The sequence below is a fragment of the Panthera uncia genome, chromosome D1 (genome assembly GCF_023721935.1).
Source record: "Panthera uncia isolate 11264 chromosome D1, Puncia_PCG_1.0, whole genome shotgun sequence".
Classification (NCBI taxonomy): Eukaryota; Metazoa; Chordata; class Mammalia; order Carnivora; family Felidae; genus Panthera; species Panthera uncia.
The window spans coordinates 55,730,329-55,753,212 of NC_064808.1; the positions used below are offsets into that span (position 1 = coordinate 55,730,329).

The following is a 22,884-nucleotide window of genomic DNA, read 5'->3' on the forward strand; positions in this document are numbered from 1 at the left end:
AAACCAACAGGCAGGAAACAAGGAATTTACTGTATTGGCTGAGTGATTGATACTGATTATCAAAAGTAGGTATGATCGCTGTTATACCATGAGGACAGAATATGATTAGAATACAGGGAGTTACAAGGTGTTCCTCTTGGAAGTGTCCTCTCCATTAGTCAAAGTAAATGGAATTTCTGCAAGATGAAAAGAGTTTTGAAGACAGATGGTGGTGGGGATAGGACAATGATGTGAACATACTTAAGTGAACACCACTGCACATTTGAAAATGGTTAGGATGGTAAATTTTATGTTATGTGTATGTTACCACAATTTTAAAAAGCATTAATAGAAGACTACAACCCAATAAAAAAGCATTAATAACTTTGATCCTTCAGGAATGAATGTTTGGGATACTATACCAGTTAAAGAGTCCAAACAGCCAAGATGCTGGATAAGGAAGAAGGGGACATTAAATAGGTGATGGAATAAGGATTCATAAATATGTACTATGGCCTCCTGACCAATTAAGAACATTATAGCAAATGTGTATATTTTCTTTTTAGCTTGCTGTGTGTGTGCATGTGTGCACGTGCATGTGTGCGTACGTGTGTATGTGTGCATGTGTATAAATTGCTAGTGGTAAATGACTCTGCAGCTTAGTTTTTAGGTTATAAAATATTCAGGTGGCACTGTGACTGCTTTAGAAGACAGAGTAATATCATCCAGAGATGGATATGGTGAGTGATGGAACTATGTCTCATCCTTTTATAGAAGAGGGTAAAAGTGTCCTAAGAGGAAAAAAATTCCTTCATGTAAGCTGAAGGTATACTGTGGTTGCTACTGTTATATGAAAATTAAATTTGGAGAGAAGGAGGAGAGTAGATGTTGGGTTTCCAAGGGGTGGGTGACACCAGTCATCTGCCTATTTGTTCTTAACCTTTATTCCTTTCCTCTGTGTTCTGCTATGTATTGTAAGGGGCCAGAGCCACCCTTAAACTACGCTTCCCAGGCCACCTTCCCAACTGGCTTCCAGTGAGATACTGCCAAGGGAGGGATTGGTGAGACTGGAAGACCAAAACAGGTGGAACAGCAACTATCTTATTTGGTTCCTGACAGCTTGCTGGTGGCAGCAGTACAACAACAGGTGGTTCTAACAGCAGCATCTGTGCTGGCAGAGGTTCCAGCCCTGACTGAGGCAGCACATCTGCTGCGGATCTACAACTATAGCACTTTTACAACTTTTAGACCTAAAAGCCCAGCAGCAAGGATGGGGCGCCTGGGTGGCTCAGTCGGTTAAGTGCCCGACTTCAGCTCAGGTCATGTCGGGCTCTGTGCTGACAGCACAGAGCCTTGAGCCTGCTTTGGATTCTGTCTCTCTCTGTCTCTCTCTCTCTCTCTCTCTCTGCCCCTTCCCCCACTCATATTCTCTCTCTCTCTCTCAAAAATAAACATTGAAAAAAAAGTTAAAGCCCAGCAGCAGGGATAGGCTTGTAGGCCCCAGTCCAGCAGTGTGAACAGCTTCTGATCTCTTGAGTATCAACCTTCTTCCTTTTTGCTCTTTCCATACCCCTCTTCTCCATTGTGCTCTTCCAGCCCTTGCACCACCTATGTAACCAATTCCCTCCATTTATTATTGCTAATATTTAGGTGTAATAAAGGTACTCTGATTGGTTTTTTTCAAGAGTCCTTATCTTTTAGAACTGTACACTGGATTATTTACAGATGAAACTACATGAATCTGCTATATTCATTTATGGCTGGATACATTTGAGATTTTTCTTAAGAATAATCTAAGGTTGGGTGTGGTGGGGATATAGGTGAAACATGATTGGCTATGACCTCAGAACTGTCAGACAATAATTGCTGGGTGATGGGTAAATGGAGGTTCATTTTGCCATTGACTCTGCTTCTATGTGTGTTTGGAATTTTCCATAATGAAATGCCACCTATTATCTCTCCCCACTAAAAACAATGAACTACTCTCCATTTGCAATACCTCAAGTGGTTTTTATATTCCTGACTGACATGTGTCTGGTCATAAAGAAAAACTGGTTAAGATGAAGCCAACACTGAGGGAAAAAAAGATCACACCTGTATCCAGCCATAAGTGAATCCAGCACTCACCTTAGGACTTACAGGTACGTGAGCCAATAAATTCCCTTTTTGTTTAAGCTAGTTTGAGTTGATTTCTGTCACTTGCAAACAAAAGGAGCCTAATGAAATCCCTAATATAATGATCACTATCATTGTCCTAACCCCTTGAGAAACTAACCAACCACTTTCATCTCTGTAATCTCCATCACATCTACCATCATCACAATAAACATTATCACCCTGACTTTCACCTTCACCATCTCTGAATTGGTTAACATCCACTGAATACCTTCTTGTGTGAAAGCACTAGATCATCATCCAGATGCTTCAGATCAAAGATAAGTAAGACAGGGCCTCTGCCCTCACAGTGCTCACAATCTATTTGGGAGACTATATGTATATCATCCATTTATCTATTATACATATATTTATGTATATTTATGAGGTGTAAGTCATAATAGAATGTACTAAGTTCTAAAGTAAGAAGGAAAACATTAAATTCAACAGATACTTAGAGAAGGGAGGAGGAAGTATGGTCTAAAACAGTCAGGGAAGCCTTCTGGTAAGGAAAGGAGGAGGGCCTGAGCAGGCCCTTGGAATACATGCAGAATCTACATAAGAAAAGAACATAATGGCCATAAGCATGGTCTCTAGACCATGCTTAAATTCTGACTCAGCCACTTATTAGCAGTTATTTAACATATCTGTGCCTCAATTTCCTCATCTATAAAAGAGGGATAATAATAGGACACCTATTTCATAGGATTGTTGTGAGGATCAAATGAGTTAATATGTATATGTGCTGAGAACCATGTCTGGCACATAGTAAGCACTATGTATATGGCATTATTACGAACAGAGAAAGGACTGGTACATTCTGGTCAGAAAGCATGGCCTGAACAAAGGTGCAAAATGGTAACATACAAAGCATAGTAGGTTTGTGAAGGGGAAAAGTCTGGCAAGAGCAATGTCCACAATTTACCCATGACCAATCAGAGGCAGGGAAAGGGACTTGTTAGATACCTGAACGTCTCCTAATAGCATAGAGGAGTGTGAGGCCACCCATCTGAGGCCTAGTCATTCTTTGGGTCCCTGCTTCCATGACTGTCTTTCTTAGGAACTTCAGTCGGTAGCATTTTCCCTGCTTTGAGCACTTACAGCCTGTCTTTATAGCACTTCTGAGCTGCTCTGGGCTATTTCTTTGCATAACTTGCACCCAAAGGTTCATGAGGGAACACGTGGCATGGACCTTAGAATGTGGAACTTACTGTTCTGTGACAGCCAAATTGAGTGGCAGGGAAGTGAGCCCATTGCCTGTGAGGAGCAGGACACGGAGGTGTGGCAGAATCCCCAGATCACAAATGGCCTCTGCAGTCAGGCTGTTAAAGGAAAGGTCCAGGAACTATGGTACAAAGATAAAAGATGGGAGAGTAGAAGCACTATGCATGACAATGATGCTCATATGTGAGGTGGGAGCTAACTACTTTTTTTTTTTTTTTAACCTTCTGGGCAGCCCCATCACTCACAAGCCTAAAACCCTCTTGATTCCCTGGATTAACATTCAAGGCCTATTATAGTCCTTTCCCAGCCTATTTTCTAGCTTTAGCTCCCACTGCAAATCTTGATTTGTCCTGTGGTGCTGACCAAAGTGACATCTTTCCCATTCCCTGCATCATCCCACCTGGAGATAACTGCTTGAGCTTTTCACTCAACCAGGAATGCCCTTTCTCCATGTGTCTGAATCCAAGCCCCAAAAGGGCAACTCAAAAGCTGCATCCTTATAAAATCTTTCCTAATCCCCCAGCCAGATGGAATCTCTCTCTCCCCTGACGTTAAGTGCTTTATCTAGGGGTACTTCTCACAGTCAACCAGGTATCTGATAGTTGGATACACATCTTAATTTTTTTTTTTTTCAACGTTTTTTATTTATTTTTGGGACAGAGAGAGACAGAGCATGAACGGGGGAGGGGCAGAGAGAGAGGGAGACACAGAATCGGAAACAGGCTCCAGGCTCCGAGCCATCAGCCCAGAGCCTGACGCGGGGCTCGAACTCACAGACCGCGAGATCGTGACCTGGCTGAAGTCGGACGCTTAACCGACTGCGCCACCCAGGCGCCCCATACACATCTTAAGAATAGGGATATTGGTACATGGATGTACCTAGCATAGTCCTGGCACACAGTGGTGGACTATACCATAAACTGTCAGGTCAAGGGCCATGCTCCTCTATTGCTATATCCTTGTAATCTAGCATAGGACCTTGCACATAATAGGTGCATATAAAAAATCAGCTGAAATGAACTGGCTTATGAGGGCAATGACCCAAACTTTCACCTCATTATCAACCAAGGCCACCTAGACTTATGAAATAATTGGGTCAGGAGCCTGTCGGTAAACTGAGTGTCTATGTGCAAAAACAAAGGCAGTTGGGATAAATGATATCAACTAGTCTTTTTTCTCTCTCTTTTGGGCCTCTCTAGACACTCACTTTAGCACTTATGTATAAATCTGCTTCTTCTCCTCCCCTTCCATCCATACATACCCTTTGAAGCTTAGGGAGGGAGCCAAACCATAAGAGACTCTTAAAAGCTGAGAATAAACTGAGGGTTGATGGGGGGTGGGAGGGAGGGGAAAGTGGGTGATGGACATTGAGGAGGGCACCTGTTGGGATGAGCACTGGGTGTTGTATGGAAACCATTTGACAATAAATTTCATATTAAAAAAATAAATAAAGAAAAAGAAAAAGAAAAATATGGGGGCAATTTCAGCATCTTATCCAGCTGGTGAAGGAACAAGGTCTTTGGTCGACAACGTCAGTGTTACACAGTCAGACATATAAACAACTGACTGTAGGTCACTGCCAGAGGAGGACTGGGTTTGGTCTGACTCCACTGTTATAATTAATTTATTGTCCCTGTAGACCTGAGTTTGAGTACTGGCCAAATGTGTGATTTGGGCAAATGACTTAACCTGAGCTTCCTTATCTACAAAGTAGAAATAATAATGAGTCCTTGGGGTGCCTGTGTGGCTCAGTCAGTTAAGTGTCCAACTCTTGATTTCAGCTCAGGTCATGATCTCACAGTTCGTGAGTTGGAGCCCGGCATCAGGCTCTGCACTGACAGTGTGGAGCCTGCTTGGGATTCTCTTTCTCCCTCTCTGCCCCCTCCCCTGCTCGCTCACTCTCTCTCAAAATAAATAAACTTTAATAATGAGTCCTTATGAGGAATTATGTGGATAAAACCTTTAGCATGAGTTTGCCACACAGTAAGAACTTAGTTAATATTGGCTGTCATCATTATAACCATCCTTTCATTCAAGAACCTTACACTAAAGGTTGCTTTGTACCAGTCTCTGTCCTCTTTCTGCTAGCTCACAACCTAGTTGGAAAGCTAGATACATACATGTATCTATTAAGTAGCAATGCTGCTGGGATAGAGGTCTGAACACAGACCAATGGAAGCACACAGGAAGGAATAGTCAGCTCTACCAAAGGATGCAGCAGCTTCACAGAACAGGTGATGCTTGGGTTATCTTCAGAAACTAGTTGGTAGTCACCAAATTGTTGAGGGCAAAAAGACATGCAGTACAGCAAGAAGCATGTACAGAAACCAGGAGGCAAGAGGTAGCCTAGCCTGTTCTGAGAACTGTAAACAGTTTGGGTATGACTAGAGTCTGTGGTATAACAGAGGGCTTGATAAGACTGGGCAGGCCATGAAAGCTACCAAGCACCAAAGGAGTGCTGAGTTCATGCCGCCATCAGCAAATTCCAAGTTTTGAGACACACAAGGTGTGATTCCACTTGGCAGGGGCAAAGTGAGAAGCTTTCGAGGAAGAAGACTTGGAAAGCTGACTCGGATACACAGTTTGTAAACGTGGGGAAAATCCTCTCCCTCGTACCCATATGTGGGCAGTCAATAAGACCTATGGATTCTATCTCCTTAATAGCTCTCATTCTTGTTCCCTCCAACTCATTCTTCATGCAGCAACCCTACCTATCATCCACTGGATACTTCAAACTCCTTAGGAAGGCTTCCAAGGCTTCCCACGGTCTCTCTTCTGCCACCTCTCCAGGCTCATCTGTCACTACACTCTACTGTGCTTCACTCTCCATTCCAACCACACTGAGCTGTTTCATCAGTGTTGTAGCTCAGGGGTTGGTAAACTAACGCCTCTGAGCCACATCCATCCTGCTGTCTGTTTTGTGAGGCCTCTGGGCTAAGAAAAATTTTTACACTTTTAAATGGTTGAAAAAAGATCAAAGACTAATGTGTGAAAATTATGTGCAATTCAAATTTGAGCACCACAAAGTTTTATTGGAGCACAGCCATGCTCATTTGTTTACATTGTATCTATTGCTGCTTTCCTTTATAACAGAACTAATTATGACAGTTGTGACTAGTTATGACCATACAGAGCACAAACCTTAAAACACTCACTGTCTGGCCTCCTACAGAAAAAGTTTGCTGACCCTTGTCCTAGTTGGTTTGGCTATTCAATATTGGGTCCAAATTTGTCTTCCATAGAATTAAGGGCAGCTCAAAGAAATGAATAGCCTTAGAATCACAGGTCACAGAACTTCAGAGCTGGCCCAGAATTTATAGAGGGGGGAGTTTAAGTCCCAGAGAAGGGAAGTGAGTTGGCCAAGGAACTATGTCAGAGTAGTGGCAGAATCAAGACAAGAAACAAGCTCTCCTGACTCTCAGGGCAGGGCTCCAACTGAGCCTTTTTCAGACCTGAATGTAGAAAACCAAATCATGGCAAAGTTAAGTTTTTCTAAATTGACTGCTGAAGAATTCTACTCTTCTGGTGGCAGCCTTTCTGGCAAACAAGAACAGAAGATTCCTAACCTCCTGCATCTGCTGAGTCACATCAAGTTTTATTACACTTCAAAGTATTCATTACTGTGAACTGCAAATTCAGGACTTTTGACAGCTTTATGCTTTTTTCTTAGAGAGACCTTGCAAATCATAGAGACAGAAACAAATGATTAGCCAAGAGATTTCCTTTTCTCATTTATATTCGGCATCTTGACTTTGGTCTGCTCTCTTATGTAAATAAATTCCCTTGGGTAAGGCTGGGTCTGCTGGTTAAATAATCTTTATCAGAAGGTATCAAACTATGAAGTGGGACATCCAAGAATCAATTACAGTGAACCATTAGAGCCAAGCTAGTCAGCTGTGGGGTCTGAGCCTATAGTCATGTCCCCTTGCTATGGCCCACTGGCACTTGAAATAGGGGTTTGAAATAGTAGGTGTGAGGAAGACAAGATGCCTGGCACGATGCATGACACACAGGAACTCAAATGACTACTCTTTTAAAAAGTAAAATAACTCCCAGAATGGAAGGTTATAAGAAGCTTCCAGGTCTGTACGTCACAGAAATGGCTACCCATTTGGCTAATGGCTATCTCTAACATCTGGAATCTCTTTTCCACTGTTTATACTGAAATATTGTATACAATTTTTTTTTTTTTTTAACACAGCACAAAATCACACCAGTTGTTATCAATTTACACTCACTCTGTTTTACTGGACTTTTAAGAGCTCTGCTTCCTGGACAATTCTTAGGACCACTCCTATTACAAATCATAGTAAATCACTGCTATCCTCAATATGACTTGAAACCATGGAGAAAAAGTACCATTACATTGAGTATAGCATGTTTTAAGAACACAAGGACATATAATCCATTTTAGGAAGATTGCCATCCCAAACAGTTAAAACTTTTTAAAACTTTGGCATACAAAGGGCATTAACTCTAAAATATTCACTCTTGTGGAAGGACTCTCTCTCTCTCTTTAGCAAGACTAAGTTAAGTGAGGCTTTTGTGAAGAGTGGCTGACCATTAAATAATTTAAGTTATTAACTCTTTGGGGTCAACCCCAAGGTTTATGACATACAGACATTCTGCTGAGATTTGAATCTGAAACACTTCTACTATAAGGCCAACATGTGGGGAAGAGTCCATTATTCAGTGAATCAGCCTGGCCAGATGCCCAACCCCACACCTTGCTCCAATTCTGTGGTTCTCTAATCTCCATGCATGCAGTGCCTCTGAGGTAGTGACATAAGTTTTGTTTCTTTGTGGAAAATGGCCCTAAAATTTTCATGGAAGTTGAAGAGGTGATTAACTTGAAGTATGAGAACATGCATAGAAAATACATCACTACGGGAAACTTAATTTAGGATAAAGACAAGAATACAAACAAATTTTACTGTAATTTTGAATCTGAGATTTAGAGAACAGCTATGGATGTACAAATGTCAAGAGTATACTGTAGAGCTCATAGAATTCATGTTTTATTTCACAGTCCCTCTGGGCCTATGAGCTAGGCCTTTAGCCTCTTTATCTGAGCCCACTGGAGCCAATCTGGCTCATTCAGACCAGGATGGGTCTCTGGATTCAGTCCATAATGCCTCTAGTTCAGCTGGTCCAATCTGCTATGTCTAGCACTTAACCTCCAAGGCTCTTTAGCTGCCACTGGATCCAGACCTCCCCTCAAACTCTACTTCCAAGAGTATTCTATTTAAACTCGTTTTTTTTGCACAGACTCCTTTGACATGATGTTTGGCATTTATTTTCCCAGACCATGTACAATGCCCATTGGTATGATACAGTGTCACCTATATATCACTGCTGCCACTACCACTACCCTCATCACCACCACCAACCCTACCACCCTCACCAGAGGACTACTGTCAAGCAAGGGTCTGGCTGTAAAGGCCCAGAGAGCTCCTTCCCAGCAGTTATAATCAGTAGAGACCTCTATACCCATTCCTTACAAGGAAACAGGTGGGCACCAAAAACTCCCTACCTCCAACTTACTTCCAAGAACTTAAAGTCTCCATATTTCACGTAGATGGTTTTGATTCCATTAAGTGCGAGCTCCAGTTCCTTTAAGGCTGGAAATGTATGAAATGCCTCTACAGGAGAAAGAGAGAATCAGCTACTTGTGAAGGACCTTAAGACCTTAAGACCTTAAGACAGAGTTAACAGTGGTCATTTACTGGCTTCTCACTGGGTTAGGCCAGGTTTGTGGTCAGGTGCTTTGTACATATGTCCTTTAAATCTCTAACAACACTGAACAATAGGGATTACTACTCTCATTCTACTGCTGAGGAAATCGAAGCTTGGCTAGGCTAAGTGATTTGCTAGAATGGAATCGCTGGGAAATAAAAGGGCCAAGAATTGAATCTAATGTCTAACTCCAAAGCCCACTTAAAAATTATCTTTGTCATTTCTTATTATAAAAGTAAAACACGCCTACCAAAAAAAGTTTAAAAATACAGAAGAACAAAAGTTCCCTTGAATCTCAACACCCAGAGATAACCATTGAAAGTTTCATGTATAATACTCCAGAATTTTTCTCATGTGTACAGTGAAACACACACACCTTGTTACACAAATAGAATCATACCATACACACTGTGACTTGCTTAACGATATGGCTTAAAGATTGTTCCAGGTCAAAACAGGTAGATCTGCGTATGTCTGAATTATGTTCCATATTATAGACATACCTTAATTTATTTAACCATTCCCTTATCGATAGCCTTTAGGCTATCTGGACAAAAAATAAGAACACTTTTCCCTTTCTGTGTGAGAATTGGACTTTGGGTTAACTTTCTCGCCCTGTTCCCTGGTAACCTGAAACAAATGGTATGGTAACATAGTTAGGCAATATTATTGTGGTAAAAATGATACCAGACTGGTAAATCACATCTGGACTAGGAGAAACTAGAAATGAACTATAAACATCTGAAGGGGGCATCATAACTTTGGGCTTTGGATGTGTGGTGACTCCCATCATTAGTCATGTCCTTTGCAAGAACTCTAGGAGCCATGTCTATGGAGTATTACAATAGCTATTTGCTCTTGTGGGGAATGAGGCTGCTAATCTAGAGTGGCTCCTACATCTACCCAATGAAGAGTCTTATTCTCTTGGACCTTGGACCTGAGCAGGGGGCTACAGAGAACGGCCCGTGAATGGAGGCACAGACTGCTACATGAACTGCTGTGAGGAGTGCACCAAAGAGCACCTACAGATGCTGTGCTGCTGGGACACTGCATGGAATGACTTAGAGCCTTCTGGTGTCCAGTGGGGTCTATGGTGGTCTTGTGAGTCAGAATATTCAGTAGAGCCTAAGAAAAAGACTGCTTGGTAGGTATTTCAGGATGTTTCCAATGAACGTCCTTGTACAAGTTTGTTTCTGTAGGATAAATTCCTGAAAGTGAAACTACTTGATTAAAGGCAATGACTACTTTGACACTGCCAAACTGTCTTCCAAAGATGTTGCCCCAATTTATTACACTTCTGCCAGTGAATATGAAAGTATCCATGTCCCCATCAATGCTGGCTGTCATCAGTCCTCATTTTTGCCAATATTTGATAGGCAAAATATAGGATTGTGATGCTGTTAATTATTAGTGAGGTTGAGCATCTTTTCATAGGCCTATTGGCCTTTGTATTTCAAGCCCATGTTCCTGATAGACCACCCTGTTTCCTCAAGGGCAGAGACTGTGTCACATGCTTCTTTAAATACATCCCTCACATTCAACCATTAAAAACTGACCTCACCATATTTTTCCCTAAACTTGCCTCTCCTCTAGTGTTCTCTGTCTCAGTGAACCCTTTGGTTCCTTCCTCTTTCCATATGCCCAGTAGCTACCAAATCCTGTTATTTCTACCTTCTTCTGAATCTCTCTTGCAATCCTCCTTACCCCAACTGCCTAGCTCAGGCCTCCCCACCCCTCCCCTGGAAAAAATGAAATCATCTCCCAGATTTTCTGGTCCCTGTCTTCTTATCATTTACTTTCCTCATGGCTATCACTGAGCCTCTCTACTTACAAGCGTTTCAAGGCTCTCTTCTGCCTGCAGGATTAGCAACAACTCAGGGCTCTTGATACTCTAGTCCCTGCCAAGCTTTCTAGAATCTATTTTACCCTACTCACATGCCTTGCAAACATACAAAGCCTCTGCAGGGTCCTGATCAGGCACTGCTGTCCCACGTCTGCTCCATTGACCTGAAATACCTTCTGATTCCTGAGGTGTTCCTGTTCATTTTTTAGGTCTCTCTGCTCAGTGCCCCCTTCCTCAGAAGTTTCTCCTGACACTCTGGTCTGCGTTGATGTCCTGCTTATATGCTTGCGTATTATTTTCTGATTCCCTCTATTACTGCACTTACCATATCCTGCTATAACTGTCTGTGTTTGAACCAATTTTTCCCAACAAACTAAGCTCACCAGAACAGAACTGGACCCATTCATTTCTAAAAGCCAAGCACTCACATAGTCCTGACACCCAGCAGGGGTCGCTATGGACTTGCTGACTAAACAAGAAGCCTTTATGCTCCTATAGGAATTCTTATAAGCTTAAAAGCATTTTTATATACCTGTCTCATCTCACCTACAAGGCATCCTACCTTCGGGGAGGAAGAAAGGAAAGGAATTATCTCCATTTACAGGAAGAGAAGCACCAGCTCACAGAGAAACGCTCTGAAGGAGGTAGTGCCAGCTCTAGGTTGAAATCCCAGTCCAGGGGTTCTCCAGAACCCAGCCTATCACACTCTAAAAAAGAGATGAGCAGCCAGTCATGGATGGACTGACAGGGAAGTTCTAACACAAGCGACTGGCTGTGCTGGCTAAGATGCAGAAGATAGTTTTCAGGAAAAAAAGCTTACCTAAAGGCAGCAGGTTTTCTGAGGCATTGATGTAAATCACCGAGTGAAAATGCTTGAAGTCCTTTTCCTTAGCCTGTGGGAAAGCATTTCAAAAGAACACAAGATTTGTTCCCTGCCTGGAGGCCTTGCCAAAGCTCTGGAACTGCTATCAGAAGGAGCAAAGACCTACAGGGATAAGCTATATTCTTAGCAAAGAGCACCCACTTGCTGAGGGCCAGAATGACTTTTCTGCTTCTTTTTTTCTATTATGAAATAGTTCAAATGTACAGAAAAGTTTAGAGAATGAAACTCTGAAGACCCCTGTAACCACTATCCCCCTTTAATAAATATGAAGATTTTATGGCCTTTGCTTCAATTTTCCTTAAAGAAATGAAATACTATAGAGTTGGCCATGCCCTCCCCCCATCCCCATATCCTTCCCCAACTGTATCCTTCTCCTTCTCTCACATATAACAGCTATCCTAAACTGGTGATTATCATTCTCATACTTGTTTCATACTTGTATTCTACATATATGTACCCATAAACCATATATAGTATTATTTACATGTTTTAAAACACTATCTTATATGCAAATCATACTGTAGGTGTCATTCTGCAACCTGCCTTTTTCACTCAACACTGTTTTTGAGATTTACTTGTGTTGATACACATAGTTCTTTTGAGATTTACTTATTTACTTATTTTAATTTTTTTTTAATGTCTATTTTTGAGAGAGACAGAGACAGAATGCGAGTGGGTTAGGTGCAGAGAGAGAGGAAGACACAGAATCCAAAGCAGGCTCCAGGCTCCGAGCTGTCAGCACAGTGCCCGATGCGGGGCTCGAACCCACAAGCTGTGAGATCATGACCTGAGCCGAAGTCGGATGCTCAACCGACTGAGCCACCCAGGTGCCCCATTACTTATTTACTTATTTATTTTAATTTCTGTATAGTATTATACCACCAATTGCTTGTCATATGCCATGGAAGGCCTACAAACCAAAAACATTTGCCATAATTGCAAAAACATTGGCTAATGGGGGCCACAAATGTGGCTCCAGGCTACCTATTAGCCAACTTAAAGAAAGAAACATGATTCATTACATGAGTCACAGTGTGTGTAAGAACAAACCAGCATCTTGGGACAACCATTACCACTCCTGGCATTGAAACTTGAGAGAAATTTTTTCTGATGGGAACTCAGTGTCACCCCAACAGAATTCTATGACAAATTCAAACCAACTCCCACAATGCTGCTTCCTTTAATTCACCTCACATGGGCCAATGGCTTACAGCAAAAGATTGTATCTAAATGTTGTTTCCACACAGCGAGTCTTTGGCCCTCCCCACCCCCTAGTCCCTAGTCCTCAGGGACTCTGGTGGTACAGTGGACAAACAGCCAGAAGCCACCTCAGGTCTGGCTCATCTCAATCCCATCTCTGCTGGCTGGCCCTACCTTGGAGAACTTCAGGCCACTCACGTTAATGTTGCACAGGTCTGATGGCTTCCTTACACAATGGTGCTTCAGCTGGAACACAGTGCAGAGAGTCAGCTCTCAAAGTTTAATAATTGGCCAAAACAACAAATGACCCCCTGTTGAGAAAGGCGGCCTGGTACAGTGCAAAGAGCATGGGCTTTGGGAGTTTCTCAGAACAGAGCTGCCACCTCAGCCCTCTACCTCTAAGTTTCCCATCTGCAAGATGGGGATAGTCACACTGACTTTATAGCGTTCTTAGGAGGATCCCTTCATCTCTGTTCCTTCCCTGTCTTTTCTGAGCCCCACTTTTTCTACCTGATTCTTTAAAAAAAAAATCTGTATTTCTGGGGCTTTACCAATCTCACTACATGTATAATAATTTATTATTTGTTCGTTTGTTCACTCTTTAATTCACTATTTACTAAGCATTACTTTGAGCCATGTATTGTGCTAAATACATCAATACATTTTCTTCTAATCCTAACTAAACCCTTTGACATAAGTATGATCGTTTTCCTTTTTAAATGAGAGAAATAAGGTTAAGAGAGAAAAAATGCCTTGCCTAAGGTCCCACAGGCAGTAAGTGATAGATGATTTGAATCCACTCTGTGCTCTTTTGACTACCATATGTTGCTCCTTATAAGTAAAAAGTTTGAAGACAATCTCAATATTGGAGCTTCTATTTCTGTTTGACCAAACTTCACTCTTTTTTCTGTTAATAATTTTGTTATAGCATCTACTGCGTTTAGGCATGGAATTAAGCATTTTGAATATTCTAATAACAGCATGGAAGCCAAGTAGCAAGTATTTATAAATGTGACACTTATTTTTTACAGATTTATTTAAGTAATTTCTACACACAACATGGGGCTCGAACTCACGACCCTGAGATCAAGAGTCAGATGCTCTACTGACTGAGCCAGCCAGGCACCCCTAAATGTGATAAATATTTTAAAGGAGAAATTCAAGATGCTACAGGAGACAATAATGGAAGGCCCTAACCTCAGTATGAAAGTGAGGAAATATTTAGTTGAGGAAGTACTATTTCAGGTGAGACCCAAAAGGTAAGTAGGAGTTGGTCCCATGGAAGTGGGTGGCAGGCCTGTGAAAGCTATCAGGGCAAGAAACAGCCAGGTGCTTTTGAGAGGATGAAAAACAACAAGGCAAGGGAGGCAGCCACTGGATCACCTGGGTCCATACTGACTGTGTAAAGGAGTGTGGATTTTGTTCTACAGTCAGTGGAAAGCTAACAGACTTTTTTTTTTTTTTGCAAGAGCTGACAGCAATTCTATAAAAATAGCTTTGTCCACTACACACAGAAAAGATGATGAGAGACCAATACACCAGACATTGTTAATTACCTTCCCTAGAGCTAGTTCTCTACTACTTCCATATTAAAGAATCCCAAAGTTATTCACACTTCTCTGAGTGGATGTGTCCTTAGGCCCAAGCTCCAAGGATAAATCCTGACTGTCTAATTCAAGCTTGGAGGTCATGTTCCCCTAAATAATGACTGTTGGGACCTATGATATAGGTCTAGCCAATGAAACAGACACTGGCTGCTGGGGGTGGGAGGCCAGTTCTGGGGAGCTCTTTTTATTTATGAAAATAGACATAAGACAGTGACAATCCTTTTTGTACCTCTGGATGTCATTCTTTATATGTGATGACTGGAGTTGCTGCAGCCATCTTGGGATCATGAAGGCAATCAGCCCAAGAGGACAAGTTAACATGCTAAGGAAATAAGAGCAGAAAGATGAAGGAATCTGGGCCTTTAACACTAAACTCACCTACCCTGGAATAACAATGCCCCTGGCTTCTTTTATGTGAAATAAAAGCATCCTAGTTGGTTCAAACTAGTTAGGAGGTCATTGAATTAATCTATTTATTTATTTATTTTTTTAAACGTTTATTTTTGAGACAGAGACAGAGCATGAACAGGGGAGGGGCAGAGAGAGAGGGAGACACAGAATCTGAAACAGGCTCCAGGCTCTGAGCTGTCAGCACAGAGCCCAATGCGGGGCTCGAACCCACGAACCGTGAGATCATGACCTGAGCCGAAGTCGGACGCTTAACCGACTGAGCCACCCAGGCGCCCCTGAATTAATCTAATAAAAAATGATGGTTGTTCAGATTAGGGTAGAGACAGTGGTGATTAGGAAAATAAAGATTTTAAAACTATTTAATAGAAGTGCCAGGCTTGGTAGTGGTGGGAGTGGGGTGGTAAGGGAGAGGCAAGTGTCGAGCTAACCCCAAGTTACTGGGTTGGTGCCATTACTGAGGCAGTATAGTAAAAAGAAAAGGGGTATGTCTTGGGACTTGTTGTAAGGGGATTGGCACAGCTCAATATGAGGTGCCAGTGGAACATTCAAGTAAAACTATCCAGCAGATAGGTAGGTATCCCATCACTCTGAAAAACACCGTATTGCTTCTGCCATATAAAGGAGCAACATGGGTAACAAACCATGTCGATTAATGTGGGAATATATATGTCGTGAGAAACAAAAGGGAAAAGAAGACTACTATAGTAAGTGTTTCTGCCCTTCCTCAGTACCGTTGTTTCAGTCCTCCGCACCCCCCAGTGAGAAGTGGACATTGTGATGAAGGAAATACCATGGGACTCTGCAAAAAGCTTACACTACCCACTTGAGGTGAGATGCAACCTCAGAGCTTCCTCCTCAAAGCTCTCTTTAAACATCTGATCTGTGTAGAAAGCCACCTGTTGAGAACCATAAGTAGAGCCTGAGAACAGAGTAGAATGCTGGAGAGTTCTTCATAGGGAGTTAGGCAAACTGGACTAGATATTAATATTGGTTTACAAATTTGTCTTTCTTTGCCAAGCCACCGAGGCATTGCACAGAGCAGATGTGATCTACCTGGCTGGTCTCCAATACAGCCACCCCGGTCTTCTTCGTAAAGCCTGCCCCAGGTACTAGGTACTATCTGATCAGCTCCCCTAGACTTCAGTGAGATACTAAACCCAAAGGACAAAGTCTGTGGAGTGTGGAATTTCCCCAGTCCCCCCATTCCTGGAAAAAGGGAATCTCCACCCTCTACCAGGTACAGGAATGGGATTTTCAATTTACTGTTCCCCTGACCTACTCCTTTGCCTTTCTAACTCAATTAAATTGAGTTTTTACCTGATATACTATAAAGGCACAGGCTTTGGAGTCAGTAGACCAGAGTTCTCATCCCGAGTAGTTCTAATAATGAGTAGACCAGAGTTCTAATTATTAGCTATGGGACCATGGCCAAGGCATATTACCTCTTGGGGTCTCAGTTTTCCCATCTGCACACTGGCAACAACATAATAGGGACAATAATACCTATCTCACAAGGTGGATATAAAGAAAGCTTTCATGTAAAGAAAGCTTTGGGTCCCTTCATCATCCTGACTGTACTCAGCCAAGATCACTCTAATAGTTTGGGGTGGGTTGGGGGTAGTTGTACCAGAGTGGAACAGGGCAAGTCCTTGTCTCCCATCATGACAGTCATCAGCTGATGCTGCCAGCCACTCCAGGATATATTCAACTCTCACCAGAAAAGCCTGGTCCAGTATGTGTCCAGGAACATCCTCTTGTTTTTCATGTAGAGACCCTTTCTTCCCCCTGACCTCAAAAGAAACCTTCTTCTGGCTTTCCTGACCTTCAGCTGGTGCCTCAAGCACATTCTTGGGCTTCTTCTTGAGGTTACATTTCCGAGCCACTAACCAGTGTCCTCGGCCTGTTGAGAAGATCAGAAAAATGAGAAGGAGCAAACTCCCCTAAAAGCTACAACTAGTGTGCTTACAGAGTATTTACCTGTAATACCAAAACCAAAAATAGCTCCACATTACCTGATATGCACCAGATACTGTGCTGCTGCTGGTGAGGTGTGTCTGCATACCCACCTCATTTAATTGGCCCCAAACCCCACTGAAAGACATGTTACTGTCCCCGTTTTACAGATGAAAAGGCTAAGACTCAAAGAGGTGGAATGACCTCCTCAATTCCTTCCTCCACACTTTTGTCTCTAAATGCTAATTTTCCTTTTAAGACCCCAGATCAAGTATTTCCTGTTTTACAAAGCCTTCTCTGACTCTCCTCAGCAGACTTGATTATTCTTTCCTACACTGGCTACTCTCCCATCTCTCATCTCTTGGCTAGAGCTAAATGAGTGGAGTCAACTCATCAGGCTCCATTTTGCTGGACTTTACCTTGGATCCCATTATTATAGGGGAAAGGTTGTATTAGGAGCTCAGGATAAGAAGATGACAGTTCTGGGGTGCCTGATGGCTCAGTCAGTTAACGTGTTCAACTATTGATCTCAGCTTAGGCCCTGATCTCAGGGTTGTGAGTTTAAGCCCTGCATTGGACTCCACGCCAAAAGAAAATGATAGGACAGTTGGCACTTAAAAAAAACTCAATACATTTTACTGTGTTAAGAACTCAAAAATTTGTGTAAGCAAAAAAGAATATGAGGTTTACCAGTAAGTTCACCTAACAAATCATGACAACATTCTAGAATCTGTGCCCCCCTACATCAGTTTATTTGTTCCAAGGCATTCATCGCAATCTGTAATTATTTTGTTTGCTTGTTTTTTTGTCTGCTTTGCCCTGCAGAGACTTTGATTCGTCACAGTATTCCCAAGGCCTACGTAGAATTTCCCATATTGTGAGTATGGCTGAATGAATGCTGAGCCATAGCCCCTACCCACAATTACTCATCCAGACCTTTTCTGAGCATCAACATTGTGCTAGGAGCTAGGGCTGTGGAGATGAGTAAGACAGAGGCCCTGACTCAAAGAGCTTAATAATAGAAGGGGTACTGTAAAAGCACTGAAAGGGGAGCTACCAGCCTAGGCAAAGCTAGATCTAGTAAGTTTAAGGTTGACTAGATGGAGACGGAAAAGACAGGTATCCTGGGCAGAGGGAAGAGCACAAGAAGTACCCAGAAGCAAAAAAGATCAGGAGCACGCAGAAGAACAGCACAGAGCTGTGGGAATCAGCTCAGTGCCTCTGAGCATTGACTCCCTGTCCTCATAGTCCACTATCCTGCTTCAGGGGCTTGCCCTGACTCAACCTGCCTCTTGGATGCAGCTCCTGCCCTATGTCTGCCATGAACCATCTCCCACTCCCACTCTGGGCCTGACATTCCAGATAATCCATTTCTCAGGGTTGTCCCCATCTGGGGCATAGACCTTTGTCCTATTCTAATAGCCCTCCCAGAGACTCCAGTGTGAGTTAGTGCCCAAATTCCCAACATGACCAGAAAGTAAGGCTCAGACTGTGTAGAGGATGAACATGAGGGAAAAGAGATGAGGCTAAGGAGGTCAGCAGACTCAGATCAGAAAAGGTCTGGAGGATCAGAATAAGGAGATTGGTTTTTTGATTTTTGTTTGTTTGTTCTTTATGAGACACCAAGCGAGAGAATCTTTCTGACACTACAGAGACTGACAGGGGGCTCGATCTCATGAACTGGGAGATTATGACCTAGTAGGACGCTTAACTAACTGAGCCACCCAGGTATCCCAAGAAGCTTGGGTTTTAAAGGGGTAGACTTTTAGCACAAAGAGTATCCATGGGAATGTTCCCCCCACTGTATTTTTTCATTTTGAGACGACATAAGACTTCTAGAAAAGTTGTGAAAATAATAGTTTCTCTACAGGTTTCACCCAGTTCCCCCAATGTTAACATCTTAAATAATCATAATGATTGAAGGCAAAAAATTAACCCTGGTATGTCAGTAACTAATCCAAAGCCTCCTTTGAATTTTGCCAGTTTTCTCACTAATGTCCCCTTTCTGTTTCCAGGGTATCTCACATTTCATTTAGTTGTCATGTCTCCTTAGAATCTCCCAATCTGTGACACTTCTTCAGTCTTTCTTTTTTTATGTGATCTTGACACTTTTGAAGAGGACTGGTCAATTATTTTATAGAATGTCCCTCAATTTGAATTTGTTGTATGCTTTCCTATAATTAGACTAAGGTTCTGTGCTTTGGCAAAACTAGCACAGAAGTGATGCTGTGCCCTTCTCAGTGCATGCTATCAGATGACAGATGATATCAATATATCTGATTACTGGTGATGTTAATTTTGATCACTTGGTTAGGGTGGTGGTTCCAACTTCCCTGAGAAGTTATTATTTTTCACTTTGTAATTAATAAAGATACCTTGAGACAATGCAAATGTCCTGTTCCTCACCATACTTTTACCCACTAATTCTAGCATCTGTGATGGTTGATTTTATATGTCAATTGGCTAGGCTATGGTAAACAGTTATTCAATCAAACACTAATCTAGGTGTTGTTGTCAACGTATTTTGTAGATGTGGCTAACATCTGCAATCAGTTGACTTTAAGTAAAGGAGACTATCCTCAATAATGTACATGGGCCTCACTCAATCAGTTGAAAAAACTTAAAAGCAAAACCTGAGGTTTTCTAAAGGAGGAAAAACTGTTGCCTTAAGACCTCAGCATCAGATCTTCCCTACAGATTTCAGTCTTGCCAGCATATTATTCATAATTATGCCAGCATAATTTCATAAGCCAATTCCATAATACACATATGTATATGGAAACAGAATGAGTAGGATATAAATACATATCCTATTGGTTCTATTTCTCTGGAGAATCCTGATACACAACCATAGAAGCTTCTTATCTGTAAAAAGTATTATTGTGATGTTTTAACAGTGATTTTCTATTTCCTTCATTCCTTCTTCATGCATTAACTGAAATTCTACTGTAGGAAGAGTTGTTCCTTTTCCTACACTTATTTAAATCTTCAAATATTTATTTTTATCAGTATGGGCTCATGCATATTTATTTACAACCCAATTCTACCTTTATTTATTTTGTTGTTTAGGTTGTCCCAGCTTTGGCCACTGGGAGCTTCTTCAGGTTAGCTCCTATGTCCTTCTTATACGCCCTCCTCATTTTTCTGAGCACTTCTGTACTTTCTATTACTATACAACGTTCCAGGTACAATTTGTATTTCTCTGGCCCCAGCCCTGGAACAATGTTTTCTTTGAGGAGCCCTGGCTCTTTTACTGGAGAATCATATTCAGAAACCAAGATCTAGGCAGCAGGTATACTCTTTGCAACTGAGGCGTCACTGCTCTCAGTAGCCTAGGAAATATACATACATATACTAACACACGCAGATGCACATGGCTATATTTATTTCTCTATCTATCTCTCTGTGTGTGTAAAGGGGTGTGGGTATAAAATTATGAGCTCATACTGAGAGCCCCACAGGAGGGTTTGTAGGTGGCCAAAGAAGGTCTCTACGTGAAAAAAGAAATCACTCTAGAGAAGTGGGGAGGATGGATTGGAGGAGAAAGTTCTTCCAGTATTCCACATACAGAATCCAGCAAGTCATTTCATCTGGAGTAAACAAGGGGTACTTCCCCCTTGCTCTACGCTTTCAAAGTAACAAATTCAATCTAGTCAACTCCTACTTCTTGGCAGTGTTGCATTGTAGGGCTCTGCTCAGTGTTATGAGGAGTCCCTGCCCCATGGGAGTTTTTAACGAGATGAATGTGTGAAAAACTACTTAGCAGAGTCATTTTATTTAGCCATTTTATTTAGGAGCTTGGCAGAATATGATTACTCAACAAATAATAAACACAGAGAAGAAGACGGCTCACAAGAGAGGATGGTCACTGAGGGCTGGAGTAGCTAGACATGGCTTACTGGAAGAGCTGGGTCTTATGGGATGGGAAAAAGTCTGGATAACTAGAATGATAGCTGGAACATTCCTGGCAAATAAAACAAGCTATGTGAAAAGAAAACACTACAGAATAGGGCATATGTAAAGGAATGGGGTTGTAGCAAAGGATAAGGGAAGGTTAGACTCTGAATACAGAATATCAGGTAAAAAAGCCAGCAATGAGAAGTAACTGAACAGAAGGGAACACTATGGTTAGATGTGCACTTAGAAAGCTCCCTGCGAATTCAGAGAGAAAATGGATGGGAAGGGATGAGGTTGCGTAGAGCAGGGGAGAGGAGTAAATTGGGTTGGAGAGAAAGGAGTGGATATGAGAGTCACTCTGAAGTAGGAGAAAGGTGTCAATTGAAGCCCAAGTATCAATTAGAGAAGTCACCTGACCTTCTTCTGGCATCCGAAGGAGATTTTTGGCTGGAAAGCAGTTGTTCAAATAAGGCTTCCCGTTATCCAGCTTATAGATTCCTGAGGAAGCCATCTCCCTAAGAGTCAAGCAAGGAAAGTAAGGGAGTGTGAGAAGGGGCAACATAGCTCTCTCACCAAACACAGCTTGTGAGCCCACCAGCACCATCATACCCGAAATATGCTCTATTTCTGAGACCCAAAAGGCCCCTCTCCTGTAATGGGCTGGTCTTTTTTTTTTTTAAAGTAGGCTTCAGGCCCAACAAGGAGCCCAACATAGCGCTTGATGCGGGGCTCCAATTCATGACCCTGAGATCCAGACCTGAGCTGAGATCTAGAGTGGAATGCTAAACTGACTGAGCTACCCAGGCATCCCCTCCCCCACCCTTTTTAAGAAAAATGGACTGGTCCTTCAAATGGAGAGGGAGAGGGAGAGAGGGAGACCAAGGTTTTTTGGGTTTTTTGGTTCAAATCACTCCTAACTCAGTGGAACACTAAAAAGACCACCTTTGGGCTCAGACAGACCTGGTCTAAATCCTGACTACCTTTCCTCACCCTGTGACTGTACCCCTCTGAGCCTCGGTTTCCTCACCCATAAAATGGGAGTAATAACACCCACCTTAACAGACAGAAGGGAGGATCAAGTTAGGAAGGTAGTGCCTTATGTTGGTATGAGCACTGGGTGTTATGTGTAAGTAATCAATTACTGGAATCTTCTCCTGAAGCCAAGACTACACTGTATGTTAACTTGAGAATAAATTTAAAAAAAAAAAAAAAAGGTAGTGCCTAGTACCTTTTAAGTGCTTACTAGAAATGTTCTTTGTTTTAACAGACTTCAGGAAAGAGGGAGTTCACATTTTAGGCAATATGATGTGCTGTGCAAGTAATGAAATTTGAACCACATAAACAGGATTTGAGAGATGAACTGAGATTGCTAATAGAGAAGAGGATAAGCATTCCAAACAAAAAGGGCCACAGGACCAAATGCATGGTAGTGGGCACTTGTGGCACAGTAAAGAAACAACCTGACCTAGGAAGGAGAAGGATGTGTGTTTGAGAGTTTTGGACAATAAGGCTGGACAGAAAGGATGCTGCCTGCTCTCAAAGGCTTTCAGTGACAGGCTAGGAGCTCAGGCTTTCCCTTGTAGGTAACTGAGAGCTATGGACAGTATCTGAGCTGGGGAAAACCAAGACCCAAGCTGTGCTTTGGAAAGAGAGGTCTGAGAAAAACAATGCTAGGTGAGATGGGATTCCATTAACTGGTCACTGAGTCAAGACAATTCTAGCTCAGGAAGACTGTTTCATTATACTGTTTTTATTAAACCTTTCACTGTCTCCCACCTAGAATACTAAAACAGTCTTTTTCATTGGATTCCCACTGAGCAAACTTGAGCCTGCTCTTGAAGGCCCCTGGAGTCCCATGTCCTAACCTTCCAGCTCCAGTCAGCACTGCCCATCAGGCTCATAGAAATAATTTATATATATGTGTGTGTATGTGTATATATATATATATATATATATGTATATATCCTTGCCCTAGCCAGGAATGTACAGGTTCCAAA

The 22,884-nt window shown here is 42.1% G+C and overlaps 1 protein-coding gene across 1 annotated transcript in view; it reads right to left on the reverse strand.

Moving 5' to 3' along the window:
- The window catches only part of XRRA1 (X-ray radiation resistance associated 1), a 62,313-nt gene that overhangs the window by 34,397 nt on the left and 5,032 nt on the right, over positions 1-22,884 (reverse strand). Inside the window, exons 3-8 of the mRNA XM_049652222.1 lie at positions 21,305-21,402; positions 16,753-16,937; positions 13,194-13,265; positions 11,757-11,829; positions 8,902-8,999; positions 3,345-3,478 (exon numbers count right to left, since the gene is read on the reverse strand). Coding sequence (XP_049508179.1) covers positions 3,345-3,478; positions 8,902-8,999; positions 11,757-11,829; positions 13,194-13,265; positions 16,753-16,937; positions 21,305-21,398 — 656 coding nt within the window. The 5' untranslated portion in view covers positions 21,399-21,402. The remainder of the gene's footprint in view (positions 1-3,344; positions 3,479-8,901; positions 9,000-11,756; positions 11,830-13,193; positions 13,266-16,752; positions 16,938-21,304; positions 21,403-22,884) is intronic.